The sequence below is a fragment of the Elephantulus edwardii genome, unplaced genomic scaffold (genome assembly GCF_000299155.1).
Source record: "Elephantulus edwardii isolate Elephantulus edwardi_28Jun2011 unplaced genomic scaffold, EleEdw1.0 scaffold00109, whole genome shotgun sequence".
NCBI classification, from domain to species: Eukaryota; Metazoa; Chordata; class Mammalia; order Macroscelidea; family Macroscelididae; genus Elephantulus; species Elephantulus edwardii.
In genome coordinates this window covers 5,177,447-5,197,753 of record NW_006399859.1, presented here as the reverse complement: position 1 = coordinate 5,197,753, position 20,307 = coordinate 5,177,447, and the positions used below count along the sequence as shown (strand labels likewise).

The 20,307-nt window shown below is 40.7% G+C and overlaps 1 protein-coding gene and 1 pseudogene across 2 annotated transcripts in view; both read left to right on the top strand.

Moving 5' to 3' along the window:
* Positions 1–2,866: 2,866 nt before the first annotated feature.
* The window catches only part of ZDHHC13 (zinc finger, DHHC-type containing 13), a 68,901-nt gene continuing 51,460 nt past the window's right edge, over positions 2,867–20,307 (top strand). For both annotated transcript variants that reach the window (XM_006892019.1, XM_006892018.1), the window contains exon 1: positions 2,867–2,998. Coding sequence is in view for 1 of the 2 variants with exons in the window: in XM_006892018.1 (XP_006892080.1) it covers positions 2,972–2,998 (27 nt within the window). In the remaining variant the exon portion in view is untranslated. The remainder of the gene's footprint in view (positions 2,999–20,307) is intronic.
* Positions 3,717–19,611, top strand: LOC102851425 (annotated as a pseudogene).

Here is a 20,307-nt window from a genome sequence, read left to right as displayed (position 1 = left end):
TGAGTCGGAAACGACTCGACGGCACATAACAGCAACAACAACAACATCTATCTGCCACTGTGAAGAATTGGTTTTTCTAAGGGTTATTAAAAATATTGAGCAAAAGACCTAAAAAAAATACTATGGCTTGGATCAGATGCACCTTAGTCTTTAAACTGACTTTGTTGCTTGGATACACGTTGTAGAGTTCCTTGACAGATTTTTTTTTTCAATGCAACATGTCTTTTTGATTTCTTGACTGTTGGTACCAAGAATGTTGAGAGTGGATCCAAGTGAGATGAAATCATTGACAACTTTTTATGGTATAGTATTATTTCCCCTCTAGAATAAGAGAAGTGTAAGAAGCCCTAGTTGGGCAGCGGTTAAGTACTTGACTGCTGACTGAAAGGTGGTGACTCAAACTTCCTAGCACAAGAGGAAGATGTAGCAATCTGTTTCCACAAAATTTACAGCCTGGAAATGCTGTGGAGCAGGTCTGCTCTCCCCTAGAGGGTTGATACGTGTCAAAATCAACTCTTTTTTTTTTTCCTTTTTCTATTCTTCAAAAAGCCTCAATGCTTTCAAGAAGCACACAGGGATGTGGGAAACAGCACTAAAATAGGCATGGGATGGACAAGGGCAGGGCCCCAGGATGGTTCTTTTAAAAAAAAAAATCAATAGGACTACTTAGGCTCCAAGCCAAAGTCAAAATGTTGTTGTTGTTGTTGTTGGTATGTGCTGCTGAGTTGCTTATGACTCATAGCAACCCCACGTACAACAGCTCTAAATTTGCTCTATCTTGAGCCCACCTCATCATCTCTGACACACCTACCCCTATTAACTCAGTCACTGAGTCAATCCATCTCATCCAAGGCCTTCTTCTCTTGCCCTGTCCCTCCACCCTCCCAAGCATGATGTCCCTTTCCAAGGACTAGTCCCTTCTTGCAATATGCCCAAAGTATGTCAGACGGAGCTTCACAATTCTTACCTCCAAGGAGCAACCTTGGAGCTTCACCCTCTTCAGTACAAACCTATCTGTTCTCCTAGCAGTCCATGGTATATTCAATACTTTTCTCCGACTCACTCAACTCTCCACTGCTCAAAGGCATACATTCTCATTCTATCATCCTTAGTCATTGTCCAGCTTTTTGACACATAGCAAGTAATTGCAAAGACCATGGTCTGGATCAGACACACCTTAGTCTCCAGACTGATATCGTTGTTCTTCAGTTCTCTGGAGAGGTCCCTTTTCCCAATGTAATTAATCTTTTGATTTCCCGGCTGCCAGTACCAAGAGTGTTGATTATAGAGCTAACCAAGATGAAGGTGTTAACAATCTCAATCTCTTCACCGTCCATCATGTTGCTGCCAATTGCCCACTGGTGAGTATCTTTTTTTTCTCTCACCAAAGTCAGGATAGGCTGGTGCGATCCAGCCATGTCATCTAACACCTCTCACAGAGATGGTCCCTTTCCTTATTCCAAGCACACAGAGTTGTAATGCTTTCTATTCTTTTTCAAACAAGCTAACTGCAAAGACAGCATTAAGAAAACAGAAAAACTCCAAGATTTTCTGGAAGCTGAGGTAGCAGAAGTCCACTGCCCCACTGCTATTACCCAAAAGGCAGAAGCCATGCCTTATCCAAGGTTTATTGACTATGCATCAGAACAGAGTCTTAGACACCAATTCCTTGACTGCAACCCATTAAGAAATGTGGGCCTGCTATTTGCCAGGTAGAGATTTGGGGAAGGGTGGGAGGAACTCTTGACCACTGCACTCATGACCAAAGCACTCGCTATATATGGTGGCATCCTTCAACAATATAGGGAGCTCTGAAGGCCTAGCCGTAAGGAGCTGCATTGCAATCCCAAAGACACAGAGTTTGAATACACCAGCTGCTTCACTGGAGAAAGATGAACAATCTCCTCCCCTGAGATTTACTGCCTCTGAAAACCTACTGGAGGGTCAGCTCTGAGTCAGTTCCGACTCATTGCACGCAGCAGCAACATTCCAACAAGATGGACTGACACAGGGACTGTAACAACGAGCTCCGGTATATTAGAGAGCATGAATATGGTGCAGGACAAGGCAAGATGTAGATCCATTGTTCTGAACCTCGTTGTGAGACATATAGACGGCTTGATAGCATCCAACAAGTCCATCGGGAGTTGCACTATTAATTAAGGCAGTGCGTTTCTGGAGGTGAGAGTCCAGCAGCAACTCCGCAGCAGAAAAATGAGCGATCTTCTGCGCAATATACAGCTTCAGAAACTAGCCCAATTGGAGGGTCTCGCTCAGATTCAACAGCAATGAATTTGGGTCTTTTGAAGAGCAACAGCACTAGATGATGTGAGTGATTTGCCCAAGTTCATTGTGATGGACTGTGGCAAATGTCTTAAGCGCTAATATTTAATGATCTGTAACTATACCATTTTGGCTTTTTCTTATTTCATTTTCCTGCCTATTCTAAGAGGTAGATAATTCTGGTGTTTTCTCCACTTCAGAGTTTGAAATTAAAAAAAGAGACTATTGAATGATCATTTTATAAACATCCAAATCCAGATTTGCTTTCCATAGATGGGGGCTGACATAAGACAAACAGCTTTATCCTTGCCCGGGCACAGATGTAATATGTGGACACTGTCAGGTAGGTGCACTCTTAGCATAAAGCTAGCAGGGGTGCTTCCACAAGACCAGTTGGGGGCGGGGCTTCAGGATGTCCTGTTAGCTTCGGAGGTGGCGTGAAAGTCCCGCCCTCAACCAAAGTAGTGCAGAGATTGGTTCTCTCGAAGCGGATTGACTGCGCAGGGAACATGCGAACCCGGGTGCGGGGGCGGGGCCACATCGGGGGCGGGGCATGGAGGCGGGGGCCTATCGGCGGGGGCGGGGCCGCTAGCAGGAAGTAGGAGTAGAGGCGGCCCTGGCGGGCTGGCGAGCGGGCTGCGGCCGCCACTTTGCCGAGTCGTGGTCAGCGCCGTGGGCACCAGGGGAGATGGAAGGACCGGGAATGGGCTCACAGGTGAGTACAGAAGGGCGCAACCTATCCTGGCGAGCTGGAGGGTGGCAGCAGCTATTGGGCAAGAGTGGATGTTGGGGTGAGGCCACTCTGAGAAGGCGGCCTTTGGGGACGCAGGAACCCTGGCGCTGGAGGCGGGAATCTGGAAACATCGAGAAAGATGCTGGGGATTCTCACTGAGACAACCTAGAAGAAAAGCCGAGTTACACAGGGGTGAAGGCCCAGCCGGCCCTTCCAGCCTCTTTCTTGCAGTCAGGCCGTCTTCAGGAGCCGGTAGCCCCTGTGCCCGCAGGGACAATGTGTGCCTGGTTTGAGGAAGGTGACTATCCCTGGGCGAGGCGTCAGGTGACACACCTGTGTGGAGCCTGCGAGGGTCTTCTTACTTCCTTTTTTTTGACAGGAGAGCCTGGCCCTCACCTCCTCCCAGTCCCTATTAACCTTGTTTTACTCCTTTGAAAGAATTGAAGCTGTCAAGCACAGAGTAAACAAAACAAATCCCGTTGCCATGGAGTTGATTCTGATCCGTAGCGACCCTCGGGGCAGAGTAAAACGGTCCCTTAGGTTTTCTTTGTAGAACCTGAGCCCCATCTTTCTCCCTTTGAACTGTTGATTCAACCACCATTCAGTCAGTAGTGAGGTGCTTAACCACTGAACCACTAGGGCTTCAGCTTAGAGAAAAGGAGTGGTGAAAATTGAGTCCATCATAGCTATTTAATGCAAGATGCCAGGAGGCTTTTCACTTATAGAAGCTGCCGAGGATGTTCAGACGGTTGATGTGGGCCAGTGGGGAAGTTCAGAGAGAACACAAGATGATTATATAATTTTTTTTTTTCTGCTCAGGCCTTTTCCCCAATGCTTAGAATACTGATTGGCATATGGTAGGCGTTCACTTAATATTTATTGAATAAATGAAGAATTCCCAGATTCTGCCAAAATTTAATGAGTGCTTAGCACATACCAGCTGCTTTTATGTGCATTATTTTATTCCATGATTGAAGCATCCTTAGGAAGAACATTTCTCTTGTACTGATAGAGGATAACACTGAAATTGCCTCCAGTGGGAGGGAGCTGCTTTTTTAGGAGGTAAATAAATGCCTTGTCCCTATTGGGATTCAAACAAGCCTTGGTGGCATAGTGCATTGTCTTGGTAAGCAAGCTCAAAGGTCAGTGGTTCAAACCCACTAAGTGCTCTGTGGGAGACAGATGGGCTTTCCCTTCCCATAAAGAATAATAGCTTCAGAAACCTGACAAGAGTCAGAACTGACTTGGTGATTGGGTTGTTTTGTTCTTTGGAATAGGATTCAGTAGTGTTTCAGGAGATTGGATTGTTGATATGTACTATCAAGTCAGACCTAACTCAGCTGACCCTCTCTCTAGTGGGTTTTCAGAGGCAGTAAACTACATAGAAGAGATTGCCCATCTTTCTGCCACAGAACAACTAGTGGATTTGAACTACATGCCTTTGCGCTAACTCCACAGCTCTTTATTGCCAGACGACCAAAGGCCCAGATTTAGTAGGCCTCCAACGTTTTTCCAATCCTGAGCCTCTGTTCCTCATAGCCACTCTTTTCCTTCCACTCTCCTTTCCATTATTTTCCTTTCCTTCCCTTCCTTAAGTTAATTTAAATTAGCTTTAAATGAGGAAAAAAAGAATTATTTGCAAGCTGACTGGATTTTACAAATGGGTGTAGAACATTGGAAACTATGCCTCATTTTTTTTTTCGAACAGCCTCTAGGAAAAGTTGGTAGAAGTAATTTACTATGTCTTAATTACTGCCACTCATTTGCAAGATACAAGAGTTCACACCCTCTTGTTTAGGGGAAGAGGGCTCTTCCTCTGTCCCCTAACAGTTGGATGGAGAGAGTGATGTGGAAGCTAAAATTTAAAGGGTGAGAGTGTGAATGACATATAGGGAGACAGTTGTTATAGAAAATACTACTATTGCTATTCTGCCCACCCCACCCATTACCTAAGTGTCTTTTGCATTGTTGAGCTTCACTGTGACCCTGTGCAGGCAGGGATGATTATTCTAATTTTAAAGATTAAAAAACTAAGACTCAAAAAAGTCATTTGCTAAGTCAAGCAGTCAATATCAGAGTCTCGACTTCGTTTACTCACTTAACAAATGTGTTTTGAATGTATGTTAAGTAGAAATGATGTTCATTATAGAACAGAGTTCTAGTCTTGTGTGCAAAGCTTACACGAGTCATATTCGACTCAGTGATACTTAACCACTGCTAAGTGAGACTAGTGTTATTATATCTGGATGAACACTCTTCCACTTTCCACATCACTCTTTGTCAATGTGCTGTATGAAGTAACCTAGGTTTGCTGTGATGCTGAACCTTGTGTCATTAGCGTATCAAATACCATAATGATTTCCCGTTGTGGGCAATGTTTGGTGGAGCTCACAGTTGTAAGACAGGTTTGGAAGCAAAAGTGGCATTCACTTCCTAAACCACATGCCTCTGGAAACTCTATGTATGATCTTGGAGAAACGATAGTTATGGAAAGGCGTTAGGTCTTTTGTTCACAGAGTCGCTATGAGTCATGCTCAACTTGACAGCACTCAACAGCAACAACAGGGTCATCAGCTAATGACATGTCTCTTTTGATGTACCTTTTTTTTCTTGCTTAAAAGGAACAAAGAAGGAGACACATTCCCTAGTTCATCACCTTATTTCCTAGGGATATATGATGGATAGATAGATAGAAAGACAGATGAGAGATGGTTTAAAATTAGGAAGAGTATGCCTCAGGGTTGTAGCCTTTCATCATGCCTATTCAGTCTGTATGCTGAGCAAATCATCCGAGAAACTGACTACATAAAGAACTTGATCAGGTTTGGAGGGAGACTCAACAGTAGCCTGCCTTATGCAGATGACATAACCTTGGTCACAGAAAGTAAAGAGGATTTTAAACACTTGCTAAAGAATCTCAAAGACTGCAGCCTTCAGTATGGATTACATCTCAGCATAAAGAAAACAAAAATCTTCACAACTAGACCAATAAGCAACATCATGATAAATAGAAAAAAAGATAGTAGCTGTCAGAGATTTTGTTTTCCTAGGATCTCCAATCAACAGCCATAGAAGCAGTAGCCAAGAAGTTAAGAGATGTATCACATTGGGAAAATCTCTTGTCAGAGACCTCTTTAAGGTCTCGATGAACAAGGGTATCAGTTTAAAGACTGAGATGTACCTGATCCAAGTCATGTATTTTCGTTTACTTCACATACATCTGAAAGTTGGATAAATAAGGAAGACAAAGTCAGAATTGATATCTTTGAATTATGGTGTTAGCAAAGAGTTTTGAATATACCAGGGACTCCAGAAAAGCAAACATCTTTTGGAAGAATTGTAACTAGAGTACTCCTTAAAAGCAAGAATGGTGAGACTTGGAGCCAGTCCCTGGAAAATTATATTATTCATGGAAAGATGGAAGGGCAGAAGGAGAGGAAGCCATTCAATGAGATGGATTGACACAGTGACTTCAACACTGGACTTGAGCACAGTAGAGATTATGGGGATGGTACCGAATTGGGTAAAGTTTAGATCTGTTAGGATCAGTGAGTCAGAGTTGACTGGACAGCATATAAAAACAACAAAAGATAGCTACCAATATTTAAATTTTGATTATTTAAATACTTACTTTTTAACTTTAATTAATTTAAATTTTTATTTAAACCTAAAATATTTAAATACTTTGAATATATTTAAATTTTGACATTTAAATGCCCAAAATATTTTAAGCATTTAAATACTTTAAAGATACTAATTTAAGAATTAAGTTAAATTTTTAAAAAGATATTAATTAAGAAACAGAATGTTGCCATTGTATTTTGAGGCAGCAATAGACTGAAAATTCTAGGAGTACATGACAAGTTAAAATCGGATGAAATCTGAATTCTTAGCATTGGGAGCCTCTTCTATTAATTACCTGGCTCAGAGATTCTTAAACTTATATTCAGGATAAACCTTAAGGTTTTTGACATTTCATGTGAAATGTAGTTTGTACACAAAGACTTTTTTTAGTAGAATAGGCTTAACTTTGATATAATTTCCAATAAAAGCCATGATTTTAGGAAGGTTAAGAGCCATCTAGGGATGACAGAAGAATTGATGCCTTTGAGCTGTGGTGTTGGAGAAGAGTATTGAATACACCATGGACTGCCAGGAGAACAAACAAGTTCATCCTAGAAAGGGTGAACCTAAGCTGCTCCTTGGAGGCAAGGATTTTGAAGCTCTGTCTGACATAGTTTGGGCATGGTGCCAGGAGGGATCAGTCCTTGGAGAGAAACATGCTTGGAAGAGTGGAGGGACAGCACAAGAGAGGAAGACCCTGGATGAGATGGATTGACTAGGGTAATGGGTTAGGTGTGTCAGAGACAAGATTGGCTCAGGATAGAGCAGGGTTCAGAGCTGTTGTACATAGTCACTGTGTGTTGTAAGTGACTTGATGACACATAACAACAAAGAGCCATTGATTTAGTCAAATTCTTTACACATGAAATTGAGAGTCAGAAGTATTAAGCTATTTTTAAATGTCCTCAGCAATTTGAAGGTCTCAGAATGCCTAATGCATGCTCTTTTTGTTTGTTTTGTTTTTAAAAAAATAGAATAGGGCTGGCCTGCATGGGGTGGTTGGTGGGCTAGATCAGGGTGTGATCTACAGTCATGGGGTGGGGGGATCTTGGAGGGAAGGGGCTGAGTTTGTTGGTCAGTTTCAATGGTGCTTCAGGTTTGCTAGTGAACGTGCTTCATGAAAGATTTACGGCAGGCCAGAGCAATGCCCCCAATAAGATAAAGAAATTCTTGGAAATCTAGCTTCCCATCAGAGTTGAGATCCAGTTTCTTCATCATGCGGTCAAGGACACCAGGGTCTTTCTGATTCTTTGTGAAGGCAGCCAGTTCTGTATTCATGAATTTTAGGAACTCTGTTTTGGAGAGGGTAAGGCTATTTCCGTCCTGTCCAGCATACCTCTGGAGCACGGCAATCGGACTCAATGCACCACTCAGTCTCCATGGGGCTAATGACTTTTGTCATGTTGCAGCAGACCAGAGTGCAGTGGCTGTGGCTTGGAGCGGCAGAGGGTGTGTGGCTGGCTGTGGGGAGCTGCGGCCTCTGGTCTAATGCATGCTCTTTTCATTGCTTCTCAGGTCTTGCGATCTTGTTTTTTTGAATACTTGTTGTCACTTGGAGTCTACTTATTTTTTCTGTCCAGGGCCTGATGGTTAGTTTATATTTACTTTGCTTCAAGGATGGATAAGAAGGTATCTCCTTAACTAGAATGTAAGCTCCTTGAAAACCAGGCACTTTATGGTGGTCACTGTCACATCTCTGTGTTGAATGAGAATAGTACCAGGCACATAGTAGGCATTCAGTACAGATCTGATAAATGAATGGATTGTGGCAGAAATTGTGTTTTACTAATCTTTTATCCTGAATGCCTAGTACTGCAGGTGGTACATAGTTGCTGTTTGAATTTTTCTAAGAATAATTAGTAGAAACTCTTGAGGTTGCTGGCATCCTGAGAATTTGCATAATCTCTGTGTTCATTTAACATTGTAGGCAGTTCTGTAGCAGTTAAACATCCACATGCATAAAGATGATGACAGTTAATAATTACTATTGGTAATAGCTTCTCTTAAGATCATGCAACAGAGTTGGAAGGAGCTCTTTATCACTATATTGATCCAGCTCTTTCATTTTACAGTTCCAGGAATGGAAGCCAAAAATAGCGTAGATGATTAACCACCATCTTTCAGTTAACAGGAAACCTGAGACCTTGTCCTTGTTCTCAAGGAGTTTATATCCGAGCATAGTTAAAATGAAACAACTACAAGTTTTGAGAAAAATTTTTAAATCTATGATGTTTTTAATTACTAGAGTAGTTTATTGGGAGCTTTGGTGGCTTGTTATTGCTGTTGTCAGATGCTATCAAGTCAATTTCAATTTGCAGAGATCCTATGAACGACAGATCTGAACCATGCCCTGCCCTGCACCATCCTCACAATCTGATTTGTTGAAGACCCCTGTTATTTTTTTTTTTATGTCAAGATACTTTATTTTTAATACAGGTCACAACACTAACTTTTGGCCCATTCTGCCCCTGGACAAGCTACAAATGCTTGCTCAGCAGCTGGGTGCATTCTTTAGTAGCATGTGTGAAAAGTGAATAAAAATGTATATAAAACAAATATTCAAATAGTTTCCATAGGAACACAGATAAGTGTGACCCCATCACCTAGTCTTCCATACTGTTCCATCCCACCCTATTCATATAAAATTTCAAAACTAACAATAATTAAGTTAAATGGTCCCCCCAAATCCCTTAATTCAAGCTAAACTTGGAGTTAACATCTACCAAAATGGTATCTACACATTAATACTAGCTGAAGCACAACTTGTTGGATGCCGTTCACTTCCTTTCAATTAGTCTCCCAAAGGGTCTTCATCTCTTCCTCTGACCCACCACTTTCCCAAAATAATGTCATTTGCAGAGGAATGGCTCTCCTGACAACAAACCTAAAGTACGTGAGACAAAGTTTCACCAGCTTTGCCTCTGAGGAGCACACTGGTTGCACTTCTTCCAAAATAGGTGTGTTTGTTCTTTTGACAGTCCAAGGGAAATTCTACTTCTCCAACACAACAGTACAAAGGCATCATTCTTCTGTCTTCCTAGTCATTGTCCAACTTTCAGAGGCATAGGGAATAGCTGAAAAGACCATGGTTTGAATTAGATGGACTTTAGTCTGTAAACGGACATCATTGCTCTTTAGCACTTCGGAGAGGTTTTTGACAGCAGATTTTCCCAATGCAATATATCTTTTGATTTCTTGACGGCTGTTACTAAGGGTATTAATTGTAGATCCAAGTAAAATGAAATCGTTGACAACTCCAGTCTTTTCTTCATCTGTCATAATGTTTCTGGTGATGCGGAGTTTTATTTTCTTGGTGTTGAGAAGTAATCCATATTGAAGGCTGTAGTCTTTGATCTCTGCAGCAAGTGTTTCAAGTCCTCTTCACTTTCTCCAAGCAAGGTTGTATCATTTGCATAATACAGGTTGTTAATGAGTCTTCTTCATCACATTCTTATAGTCCAGCTTCTCGAATGATTTGCTAAGCATACAGATTAAATAGGTACGGAGAGAGGATACAGCTCAGATGCAAGCCTTACTTGATTGTAAACCATGCCATGTTCTCTTGTTTCTATTTGGACAACTGCTTCTTGATCTATGTATAGATTTCTCATGAGCATAATTAAGTGTTCTGGGATTCTTCTTCTTCTCAATAATTTATTATGATCCAAGCAATCAAACACTTTTGCATGGTTAATAAAACTCTCTCTGGTATTTTCTGCTGTCAGACAAGATCTATCTAACAGAGTGATAATATCCCTCTGACTTAGATTTCTGGCAGTTCCTGTTAGTGTACTCTTGCAGACATTTATTTGTTAATAATCTTCAGCAAGACTTTACTTGCATGTAATAATGGTATTGTTTGATTATTTCCATATCCTTTAGGATCCAATCTTTTTTTGGGGCGGGGGAAGGAAGGAAAACAAATATGGGTCTCTTCTAGTCAGTTGGCAAGGTAACTGTCTTCCACATTTCTTGGCATAAACTGTGAGCATGTCCAGGGTTCCATCTGCTTATTGAAGCCTATCAGTTGGTATTCTATCAATTCCTGGAACGTTATTTTTGCCAGTGCCTTTATGGCAACTTGAACTTCTCTGCTTTCATTGCCATTGGATTTTGATTGTATACTATTTCCTGATATGTTTCCGTGTTGACCAAGTCTTTTTTTTCTATACATTGATTCTGTGCATTTTTTCCATCTTCTGTTGATCACTTTCTGTATCACTCAAGATTTTGCCCATAGAATTCTTCTCAGTTTTGCAACTTGGGCTTAAATTTGTTCAATTTTCAACTTGAGAAGAATACCCTTTTGATTTCCCATCTCCAGCTCTTTGCACATTTTGTTATACTTTGCCTTTTCTTCTCAAGTTGCTCTTTGAAATCTTTAATTTTTTTTTCTTTACTTCAGCATTTCTTCCCCTTGTTTTGGTCTAGTGCTCATTCAAAACCTATTCCTAGACCAAAAGGCTGCTGTCTGAACACGGCAAGGGAACATAGTTTAAAATCAAGAAAGGTGTGCATTAGGGCTGTATCCTTTCTTCATACTTATTTATTCTATATGCTAAGCACATAGAAGCTGGACTTTATGATGAAGAAGGTAGCGTCAGGAACAGAAGACTCTACAACAACTTACATTATGCAGATAACAAACCCTTTCTTGCTGAAAGTAAGAAACTTAAAATACTTGCTGCAGATGATTATAGACTATAGCCTTCAATGTGAATTCTATCTCAACATCAAGAAAACAAAATTGCTTACCACTGGGCAGTAGGCAACATCATGATGTTGTTGTTATGTTCTGCCAAGTCATTTGTGACTCATAGTGACCTCAAACCAGCTCTACCCTGTGCCAACCTCATTGATTGTCTCTGACACACCTACCCTCCTTACCCCAGTCACTGAATCAATCCGTCTCATTGAGGGTCTTCCTCTCTTGTGCTATCTGAGCTGATTGGCAGCATTATGATAGATGGTGAAGAGATTGAGATTGTTAACAGCTTTAGTTTGCTTAGCTGCACAATCAACACTCTTCGTACCAGCAGCCAGGAAATCAAAACACATGTTGCACTGGGGGAAATCTGCTTTGAAGAACCTTTGGTCTAAAAGCAATTAGTCTGAAGACAATGTGCACCTAATCCAAGTTATGGTCTTTTTATTTACTTGCTGTGCGTTTGAAAGTTGGTCAGTGACTATGGCTAATAGAAGAATTGATACATTTGAATTGTGATCTTGGTAAAGAATGCTAAATTTCTTGTGGACTGCCAAAACAACCAATGAAAATGTCTTGAAGAAAGTGCAGCCAGGGTCCTACTTGTAGGCAAGGATAGTGGAACTTCATCTCATGTAGTTTTGGGCATGTTGTTAGGAGGGCCACTCTTTTGAAAACAACATCATGTTTGGAAAAGTAGAGGGTCAGTGAAAGAGAGGATGACCCTTAATTAGATGATGAGTTGACACAGTGACTGTAACAATGTCAGAGGATGGCACAGGCTAGAGAAGCATTCAGATCCACTGTTCATGGAGTGCAATCTATAGGAAGATGTGCAATCTATAGGAAGGTGGCACCTCTGGTGATTTGAATCCACCAGTGGTTACATAAGAGAAAGATGGGCAGTCTCCTCTCATGCCGTTTAAATCCCTGAATACCCACGGGAAGGTCAGCTTTAAATTGTTTCCAGCTCAGGAACAATGAGACAGAAAATAATTTCTTTTTTTAATTATTATTATATTTGTGTGTGTACCGTAAAATCAGATCTGACTGGTACAGGAGGAGATTGTTCCCCCTTCTCCAGCAGAGCATCTGGTGTATTTGAACCATGCACCTCTGGGATTGCAGTATATCTTCTTGCCACTAGACCACCAGAGCTCGCTAGAAAATAATTTCTAATAAGGTATCAAAGCTGTATCCTTTCTCCATGCCTGTTCATTCTATGTACTAAGCAAATAATTCAAGAAGTTGGACTCTGAAGAAAAAAGTGGCATTATGATAGGAAGACTCGTAGGCAGCAGCTTATGTTATGCAGATGACACAACCTTGCTTGCTGAAAGTGAGGAGGAGTTGAAACATTTGCTGCAGAAGATCAAAGACTACAGCCTTCAGTATGGATTACACCTCAACAATAGGAAAACAAAAATCTTCACCATTGAATCGGTAGTCAACATCATGCTAGATGGAGTAAAGATTGAAATGGTCCTTGACTTCATTGTACTTGGATGCATATTCGATACCTTGGCATCAGCAGTCAGGAAATCGAAACATGCTGTCTTGGGAAAGTCTACTGTCAGGGACCTCTCTAAAGTACTGAGGATCAGTGATGTCAGTTTGAATACTAAGGTGCGCTTTAGTATTTTCAATAACTTGCTATGCTTCTGAGAGCTAGACAGTGAATAAAGATGACGGAAGAATTGATGCCTCTGAGTTGTGGCGTTGGAGAAGAGAACTGAATGTCTGATGGACTGCTAAAAGAACAAATGCATATGTCTTGGAGAAAGTGCAGCCTGAGTGCTCCTTAGAGGAAAGAAGAAGGAAGCTTCGTCTCACAAACTTTGTGTATGTTGCTGGGGGGTGGAGGGCAGAGGAGGGGTATTCCTTAGAAAGGGATTTCATGCTAGGAAAGGTGGAAGGTCGGGGAAAAAAAAGATCCTCAACAAGGTGGATTGAAACCTTATATGCAGGAACTGGTTGAAGTATGCTAGAGATGATGAGGATGGAACAGCCTAGACCAGGGTTCAAATCTGTTGTTCACAGGGTCATTAAGAGCTGTACTTACTTAGCTCCACGGTATTTATCAACTATGACAGAAACTTTGCTTTAATCTTTATGATGATGTTGTTGATTGCCTTCATGTCGATCACGACTCATAGCAACCCTATGAACAAAAGGCCTGGAGCGTTTCTATAACTATCATAATTTATCAAAGTTCATATAAATCTTTATGATAGGATATGTAATTGTTTTCCTTGAAGATCTTTATGTGATTGTCTCCAAAGTCATCCTCCTCTAAAGCAGATCAGCTACTTTCTTACCTATAGATTTTATAAAATTTTGAGACGAAGCTGTATGTGGATTAGAGAAAATGTGGTTTCCAAATTTTTTAAGTCATGCATTCCTATCAGTAAGACAGTTTTTAATTTGCACCCCTATCTGGAGACTAAAATGTACCTGACCGAGGCCATAATCTTTGCAATTACTTGCTATGTGTCAGAAAGCTGGACAATGACTATAGATGATAAAGAATTGATGCCTTTGAGCTGTGGTGCTGGAGAAGAGTATTGAATATACTATGGACTTCCAGGAGAACAAACAGGTTCATCTTGGAGAGGGTGAAACCAGGCTGCTCCTTGAGGTAAGGATATTGAAGCTTCGTCTGGCATATTTTGGACATGTTGCAAGGAGGAACCAACCAGTCCTTGGACAGTGACATCATACTTGGAATGGTGGAGGGACAGCACAGGAGATGATGACCCCCCAGATGGATTGATTCAGTGACTGGAGTAAAGCAGGTCGGTGCTTCAGAGACAGTAAGGTTGGCACAGGAGAGAGCATGGGTTAGGGCTCTTGTACATAGGGTCGCTATGAGTCACTTAACAACAACAATATATGTAGAGCAAAACCCCATCAAAGTGTGGAAAGTAGAAAACCGTATTTTCATTTTTGTAAAGTATCCTGCAATATAAAGTTAATGAAATGACATTATGGCACTCATTCTAAAAGCTAGTGGGTGTTATGGCTCCAAACCATCCTGCAGCTGACTGTGTTTTGGGGCCAAATGTGTACAATTGCTCATTCTAACTTAGGCATTGATGGGAGTGATACTGTGTATAAGGTTGATTGGGATTTTTCAGGATGGTGGTAGATGTCCTAGGGACACCTTGATTAGATAATTCTATTAAAATCAGAAATTAACCTGGGAGAGTATTGGAGAAGCAAGACTAGGAGGGAAGGTGGGAGATAAGAGAGAACCTGTATTTTCTCACCCTCCTCCTGACCTTCCTTCTACATCACTGAAAAGAAAAATTTCCACTCTTTTCTGCTTGAACATGGGGATGAAGGACGGGGGCCACTTGACAAATTGGTGTTATTGTGGGACCTGTAATTGTAGGATCTGACTATATTTTTTAATGGTACTTGTTAATGTTGCTGTTGTCCTGTACTGTTTAGCTGGAACTGACTTATAGCTGACCTTTCAGTAGGTTTTTAGAGGTTGTAAATTGTGTGGGAGGAGATTGACTGTCTGCTGTGGAGCAATTAATGTATTTGAACCACTTACCTTGAGTTGACAGTACAGCTCCCTACCAACTAGACTATCCAGAGCTCCCTTATTAGTTAATATACTTATGGCAAGCTTGTCCATATAAATCTACTTCCATTTAGCCTTTTGACAACCTTTAATTTTGGAAGCAGATTGATCTATTATTTTTTTATTTTTATGAATAATGAAGAGGGCCTGCTATGGATAAAAGAGTACATGCTTATCCATTTTGTTTCTTTGTAGCTACGTTACTAATACTCTCTTGATTGATTACTTCTTAGTAGACGTTAGTTTAGGCTGCCTGTTCATTTTGAGAAGGATAATTCTGTTAAATAATGGTTACAACCATCTCAGTAATAGTATTTTGGTTACTACACTAGGATGTGAGCTCTAAGGAGGAACTAGCTCATTGTTATTTACTGTTTTAACTTCAGTACCTAGAACAGGAACTGACTAGCACGTTGTTGTTATGTGTGTTGAGTTGCCTTTGACTCATAGCAACCCTCTGTACAACAGTCCTAAACCGTGCTCCATCCTGTACCAATTTTATTGTCTCTAACACACTTACCCCCATTACCCCAGTCACTGAATCAATCCATCTCATCGAGGGTCTTCCTCCACCCTCCCAAGCATAACATTCCTCTCCAAGGACTGATCCCTCCTTACAGTATGTCCAACATATGTCAGATAAAGCTTCAGAATCCTTGGCTCCAAAGAACAGCCTGGTTTCACTCTCTCTAGGATGAACCTGTTAGTTCTCTTAGCCACCCATGGTGTATTCAATACTCTTCTTCAACACCACAGCTCAAAGGCATCAATTCTCCTTCTATCATCCCTAGTCATTGTCTAGCTATCTCATGCATAGCAAGTAATTGCAAAGACCATGGCCTGTATCGGGTGCACCTTTGTCTTCAGATTGACATCATTGCTCTTTAGTACTTTGGAGAGGTCTCTGACAGCAAACTTTTCCAACACAGTACATCTTTAAATTTCCTGACTGCTGGTGCCAAGAGTGTTGATTGTGGAGCCAAGCAAACTAAAGCTGTTTACAGTCTCTCTTCACCATCCATCACGATGCTGCCAATCAGCCCAGTGGTAAGAAATGACTAGCATGTATTATATGTTAAAATTTATTTGCTTGCTTATTTGTTTTATTTAAAAACAAAGTATTCAAATTGGGAGCCTCCTTCATGAGATGTAGCAATAATTATAATGAGAGAGATTGGATATTCAAACGAACTTAGTGATTTTTGTTGTTATTCATTGTTGCACATTTTTTCTTCCCTTTCCTCTCTCCAAGTCCACTTTGCAATGCACCCCTTGTTCGAGATTGTTGTCATACATGTAATGCCTTATCATATATTCCTTTCAGACAGTTCTTCCCCTCTTCCATTCTATTGCAGTATTCATTGTCTATCCCTTTTTTCCCCATACTACCCAAATCCTCATGTCTGTCCTATTTTATTACAATGGTGTTAAGCAGTATTTGTCCTTTTGTGACTGAGATATTTCACTCAACGTAATGTTCTCCAGGTTCTCTCATGTTAAGTAATGTTTTACGAGTTCATTGTTTTTCAGTGCTGCGTAATATTCCATTGTGTGTCTACTCATAGTTTTCAATCCGTCCTTTTGTTGAAGAGCACCCCAGTAGGTTTTCAGAGGCAGGAAATCACACAGGAGAAAGTTGCCCATCTTTCTTCTATGGAGCATCTGGTGGATTCAAACCATGTGCCTTAACAACACAGAAAACCCTGTTGGATAGTTCTCCTCTCTCACACAGGGTCACTGTGAGCCAAAAATTTACTTGACACGCTAATAACAATTGTTGTTGTTAGGTGCTGTTGAGTCAAGTACTAATATGAACAGCCGACCTGAACGATCCTTGTACCATCTTCACCATCTCTGTCACACTTGAGCCCATTGTTTCACTCTCTGTGTCAATCCACCTGGTTGAGGGTCTTCCTCTTTTTCACCTTCCCTCCACTGTCCCAACCATGATATCTGTCTAAAACGATAGCCTCCCCTAGTGACATGCCCAAAGTATGTGAGATGAATGAAGCTTTATCATCTTTGTCTCCAAGAAGCACACGCTCTGTATCTTCTCTAAGACATATTTGTTTCTTTCGGCAGTCCATGAGATGTTCAGTAGTCTTCTCCAACACTGCATTTCAAAGGCATCAGTTCTTCTTCTGTCATCTTTATTCATTGTTCGGCTCTCATCAGAGGCATAGCAAGTGATTGAAAAGACCATACCCTGACTAAAATGCACCCTAGTCCTTAAACTAACATCATTGCTCCTCAAAAATTTGCAGATATCCCTCACTGTAGACTTTCTCAGTGCAGTATGTCTTGATTTCTTGATTGCTAGTGTCAAGAGTGTTCATTGTGTATCAATGTAAGATGAAGTCCTTGACAATTTCAATCTTTACTCCCTCTATCAATCTAGAGGTGAAGAGGTTTGTTTTCCTATTGTTGATATACAATCTACATTGAAGACTATAGTCTTTGATCTTCTGCAGCAGGTGCTCCAAGTCCTCCTCACTTTAAGCAAGCAAGATTGTGTCATCTGCATAATGAAGGTTATTAGTGGATCTTCCTCCAGTCCTGATGCCATGTTCTTCTTCATAGAGTCTAGCTTCTCAAATAATTTGCTCAGCATATAGATTGAATGTGTATGGAGAAAGGATACAACCCTCATGTACACAGTTTTTAAAAGTCTAAGCCATGTAGTATTATTCCTTTGTTCTGTTCACACAATAGCTTCTTTGGTCTAGGTCTAAGTTTTGCATGAGCCAAGTTAATTGTTCTAGAATTCCCATTCTTCTCAATGTTAGCCATAAGTTGTTATGATCCACACAATCAAATACCTTTAAATAGTCAAGAAAGCACAACTAGACATACAGGAAACATCAAAAGAAAGTGGAGGGAATATACAAACACTCTACAAAAAAATGGCTTATATTGAAATATTTCAGGAAGTACACAAGAGCCATTAGTATAATAAACGTTTAATAACCATAAAAACAGAGTGGTTCTGGAGTTCCTGAGTGGTGCAGACAATTGATACACTTGGCTGTTAATGAAAAGGTTGGAGTTTACCCTGGTGTGCTCCTTCCCCCCAAAAATCAGCCATTAAAATCCTGGGGAGCAGTTTTACTTTGACACATGAAATTGCATGAACCAGACTGACTCCACAACTGATCAATAGAGTGCTTAATAGAGTCCCTGGGTGGTGCACATGATGGACTATATTTAAGCGGAATTTCGGTTAATATGTTAGACTGCTAAGTGAAAGACTGGAAGTTCGAGTCCACCCAGAGGTGTCTATATTCTGAAGGACCTTAGTGGTATACTCTGAATCAGTTTGAATTTGGAAAGTATGAGATAGGACCTCTTAAGAGACATTTTAAGCTTGCAGTTTCTTCTAATGGATGATTGGGGTGATGGGACAGGCTTGGTAGTGGCCTTTTTTACCTTCACTGAACCCTGTAATCATTTATGTGTTAATTATCAAATACTATATAAAAATTACCCCAAATTTAACAGCTTAGATGATACACAGTAATTAGATTTCTGTTCATGAGGAGTCCAGGCGCTTCCTTCCTGGGTCCTCTGCTCAGAGTTTCACCGGGGAGAAATCAAAGGGATGAGGGAACTTTTTCTTTTCTAGAACTTACAATCCTCTTCCAGACTCATATGGTAATAACCATATAGGTATAACCAACAGGCTGAACTCAACTCACTGTAATTGTGGGACTAACAGTCCAGTTTTCCTTTTTGACCCTAAGAATGCATACATATAATTTAATTATTTCATCATATATTATTTAATTAAAGCTTTTGTTGTATGTGCCATCAAGTCAGAGCCTGACCCATAGTTGACCCTACAGTGGGTTTTCAGAGGCAGTTTAATCACAGGGGAGGATATTGCCCATCCTTCACCCGTGGAGCAGCTGGTGGATTTGAACTGCATGCCTTTGGGATTGCAGTGCTCTTAGCAAAGTAGAAATAGATGGTAGATTCTACCTTGGTAAAAAAGTATCTGAAGTAATCCTGAACAAAATAGTGTATTTGTGTGCCAGCAACAATTAAAAAAATTTAGCTCCCAGGTGAGGAAGGAGTGTGGTGATCGTGGTGGGGACCGTGCAGAGGCAGCTGAACGGTGGCTGGAGCCCTTGAATTCTCCCTGTGGCGCAGGATTTCCCCACCACCGAGGTGCGCAAACTGAGAAGCGCAGGAAGTGCTTCAGCGCAACAGCCAGCGTGTTTGCCATGTTTGACCTGTCGCAGGTTCAGGAGTTCAAAGAGTTCTTCAACATGATTGACCAGAACTGTGATGGCTTCATCAACAAGGAAGATTTGCATGATATGCTGGCCTCTCTAGGGAAGAACCCGACTGATTAGTACCTAGAAACCATGATAATTGAAGCTCCAGGGCCCTTCAACTTCACCATGTTCCTCACAATGTTTGGGGAGAAGTTCAATGGGACAGACAGATCCAGAAGATGTCATCAGAAATGCTTTTGCCAGCTTTGATGAAGAAGCAACAGGCACCGTTCAGGAAGACTGCCTGAGAGAGCTGCTGACCACCATGGGGCGGCGGGGACTACTTTATGGATGAGCAAGTGGACGAGATGGACAGAGAAGCACCACTCAACAAAAAGGGGATTTTCAGTTACATTGGGTTCACACACAGCGTGGAGCAAAAGACAAGGATGACTGAACGAATTTCAGATTCTGGCCAAATGTCCCTTCTTGTCACTTTGGATGTTTCTGAGACCCAGGAGTTTCTCTTAGAGCCAATTGTATGCCCTTAGCTTTACAGCTTTTGCCTTTTTGTTATATTTCTTCTTGGCCGTGTTGGGAACATTAATCTCTCTAATTAGACTGGAAATGGCACTTTTAAAATAATGATATAAAATAGAACAAGAGAAAGATCATTCTCTTATCAAAACCTATGAAAAATATTTTCAGGTTTTTCTTATTTACTGGATTTTTACTTATTTTGATAACGAAACTTTTAAAATACAATTTATGACACATCAAAAAACAATTAAAAAACTTAAATTAAAAAATTAAATACCTAAAAATAGAATAAAGCACAAAATACCTAAAACCAAGCAATGTGGATAACATTTCTGTGTTATAATTCTATAAGATATTATTAAGAGAAATCAAAGAAAATCTGAATGAAGGGCTGTGCCAATTGAAAAACTTCATATTGTGAAGATGTCAAAGTTTTTGTCAATTGGTCTGTAGATTTCATGAAATTTTGTTGATCCTAGTAAAATTAAATCACTGACAACTTCAGGCTCTTCTCCATTCATCATGATGTTGTTAGTCCAGTTGTGAGGATTTTTATATTCTAGGTGTTGAGACTGGACTTCTGGCAGTTCTCTGCTGATGTACTGTTCCAGTC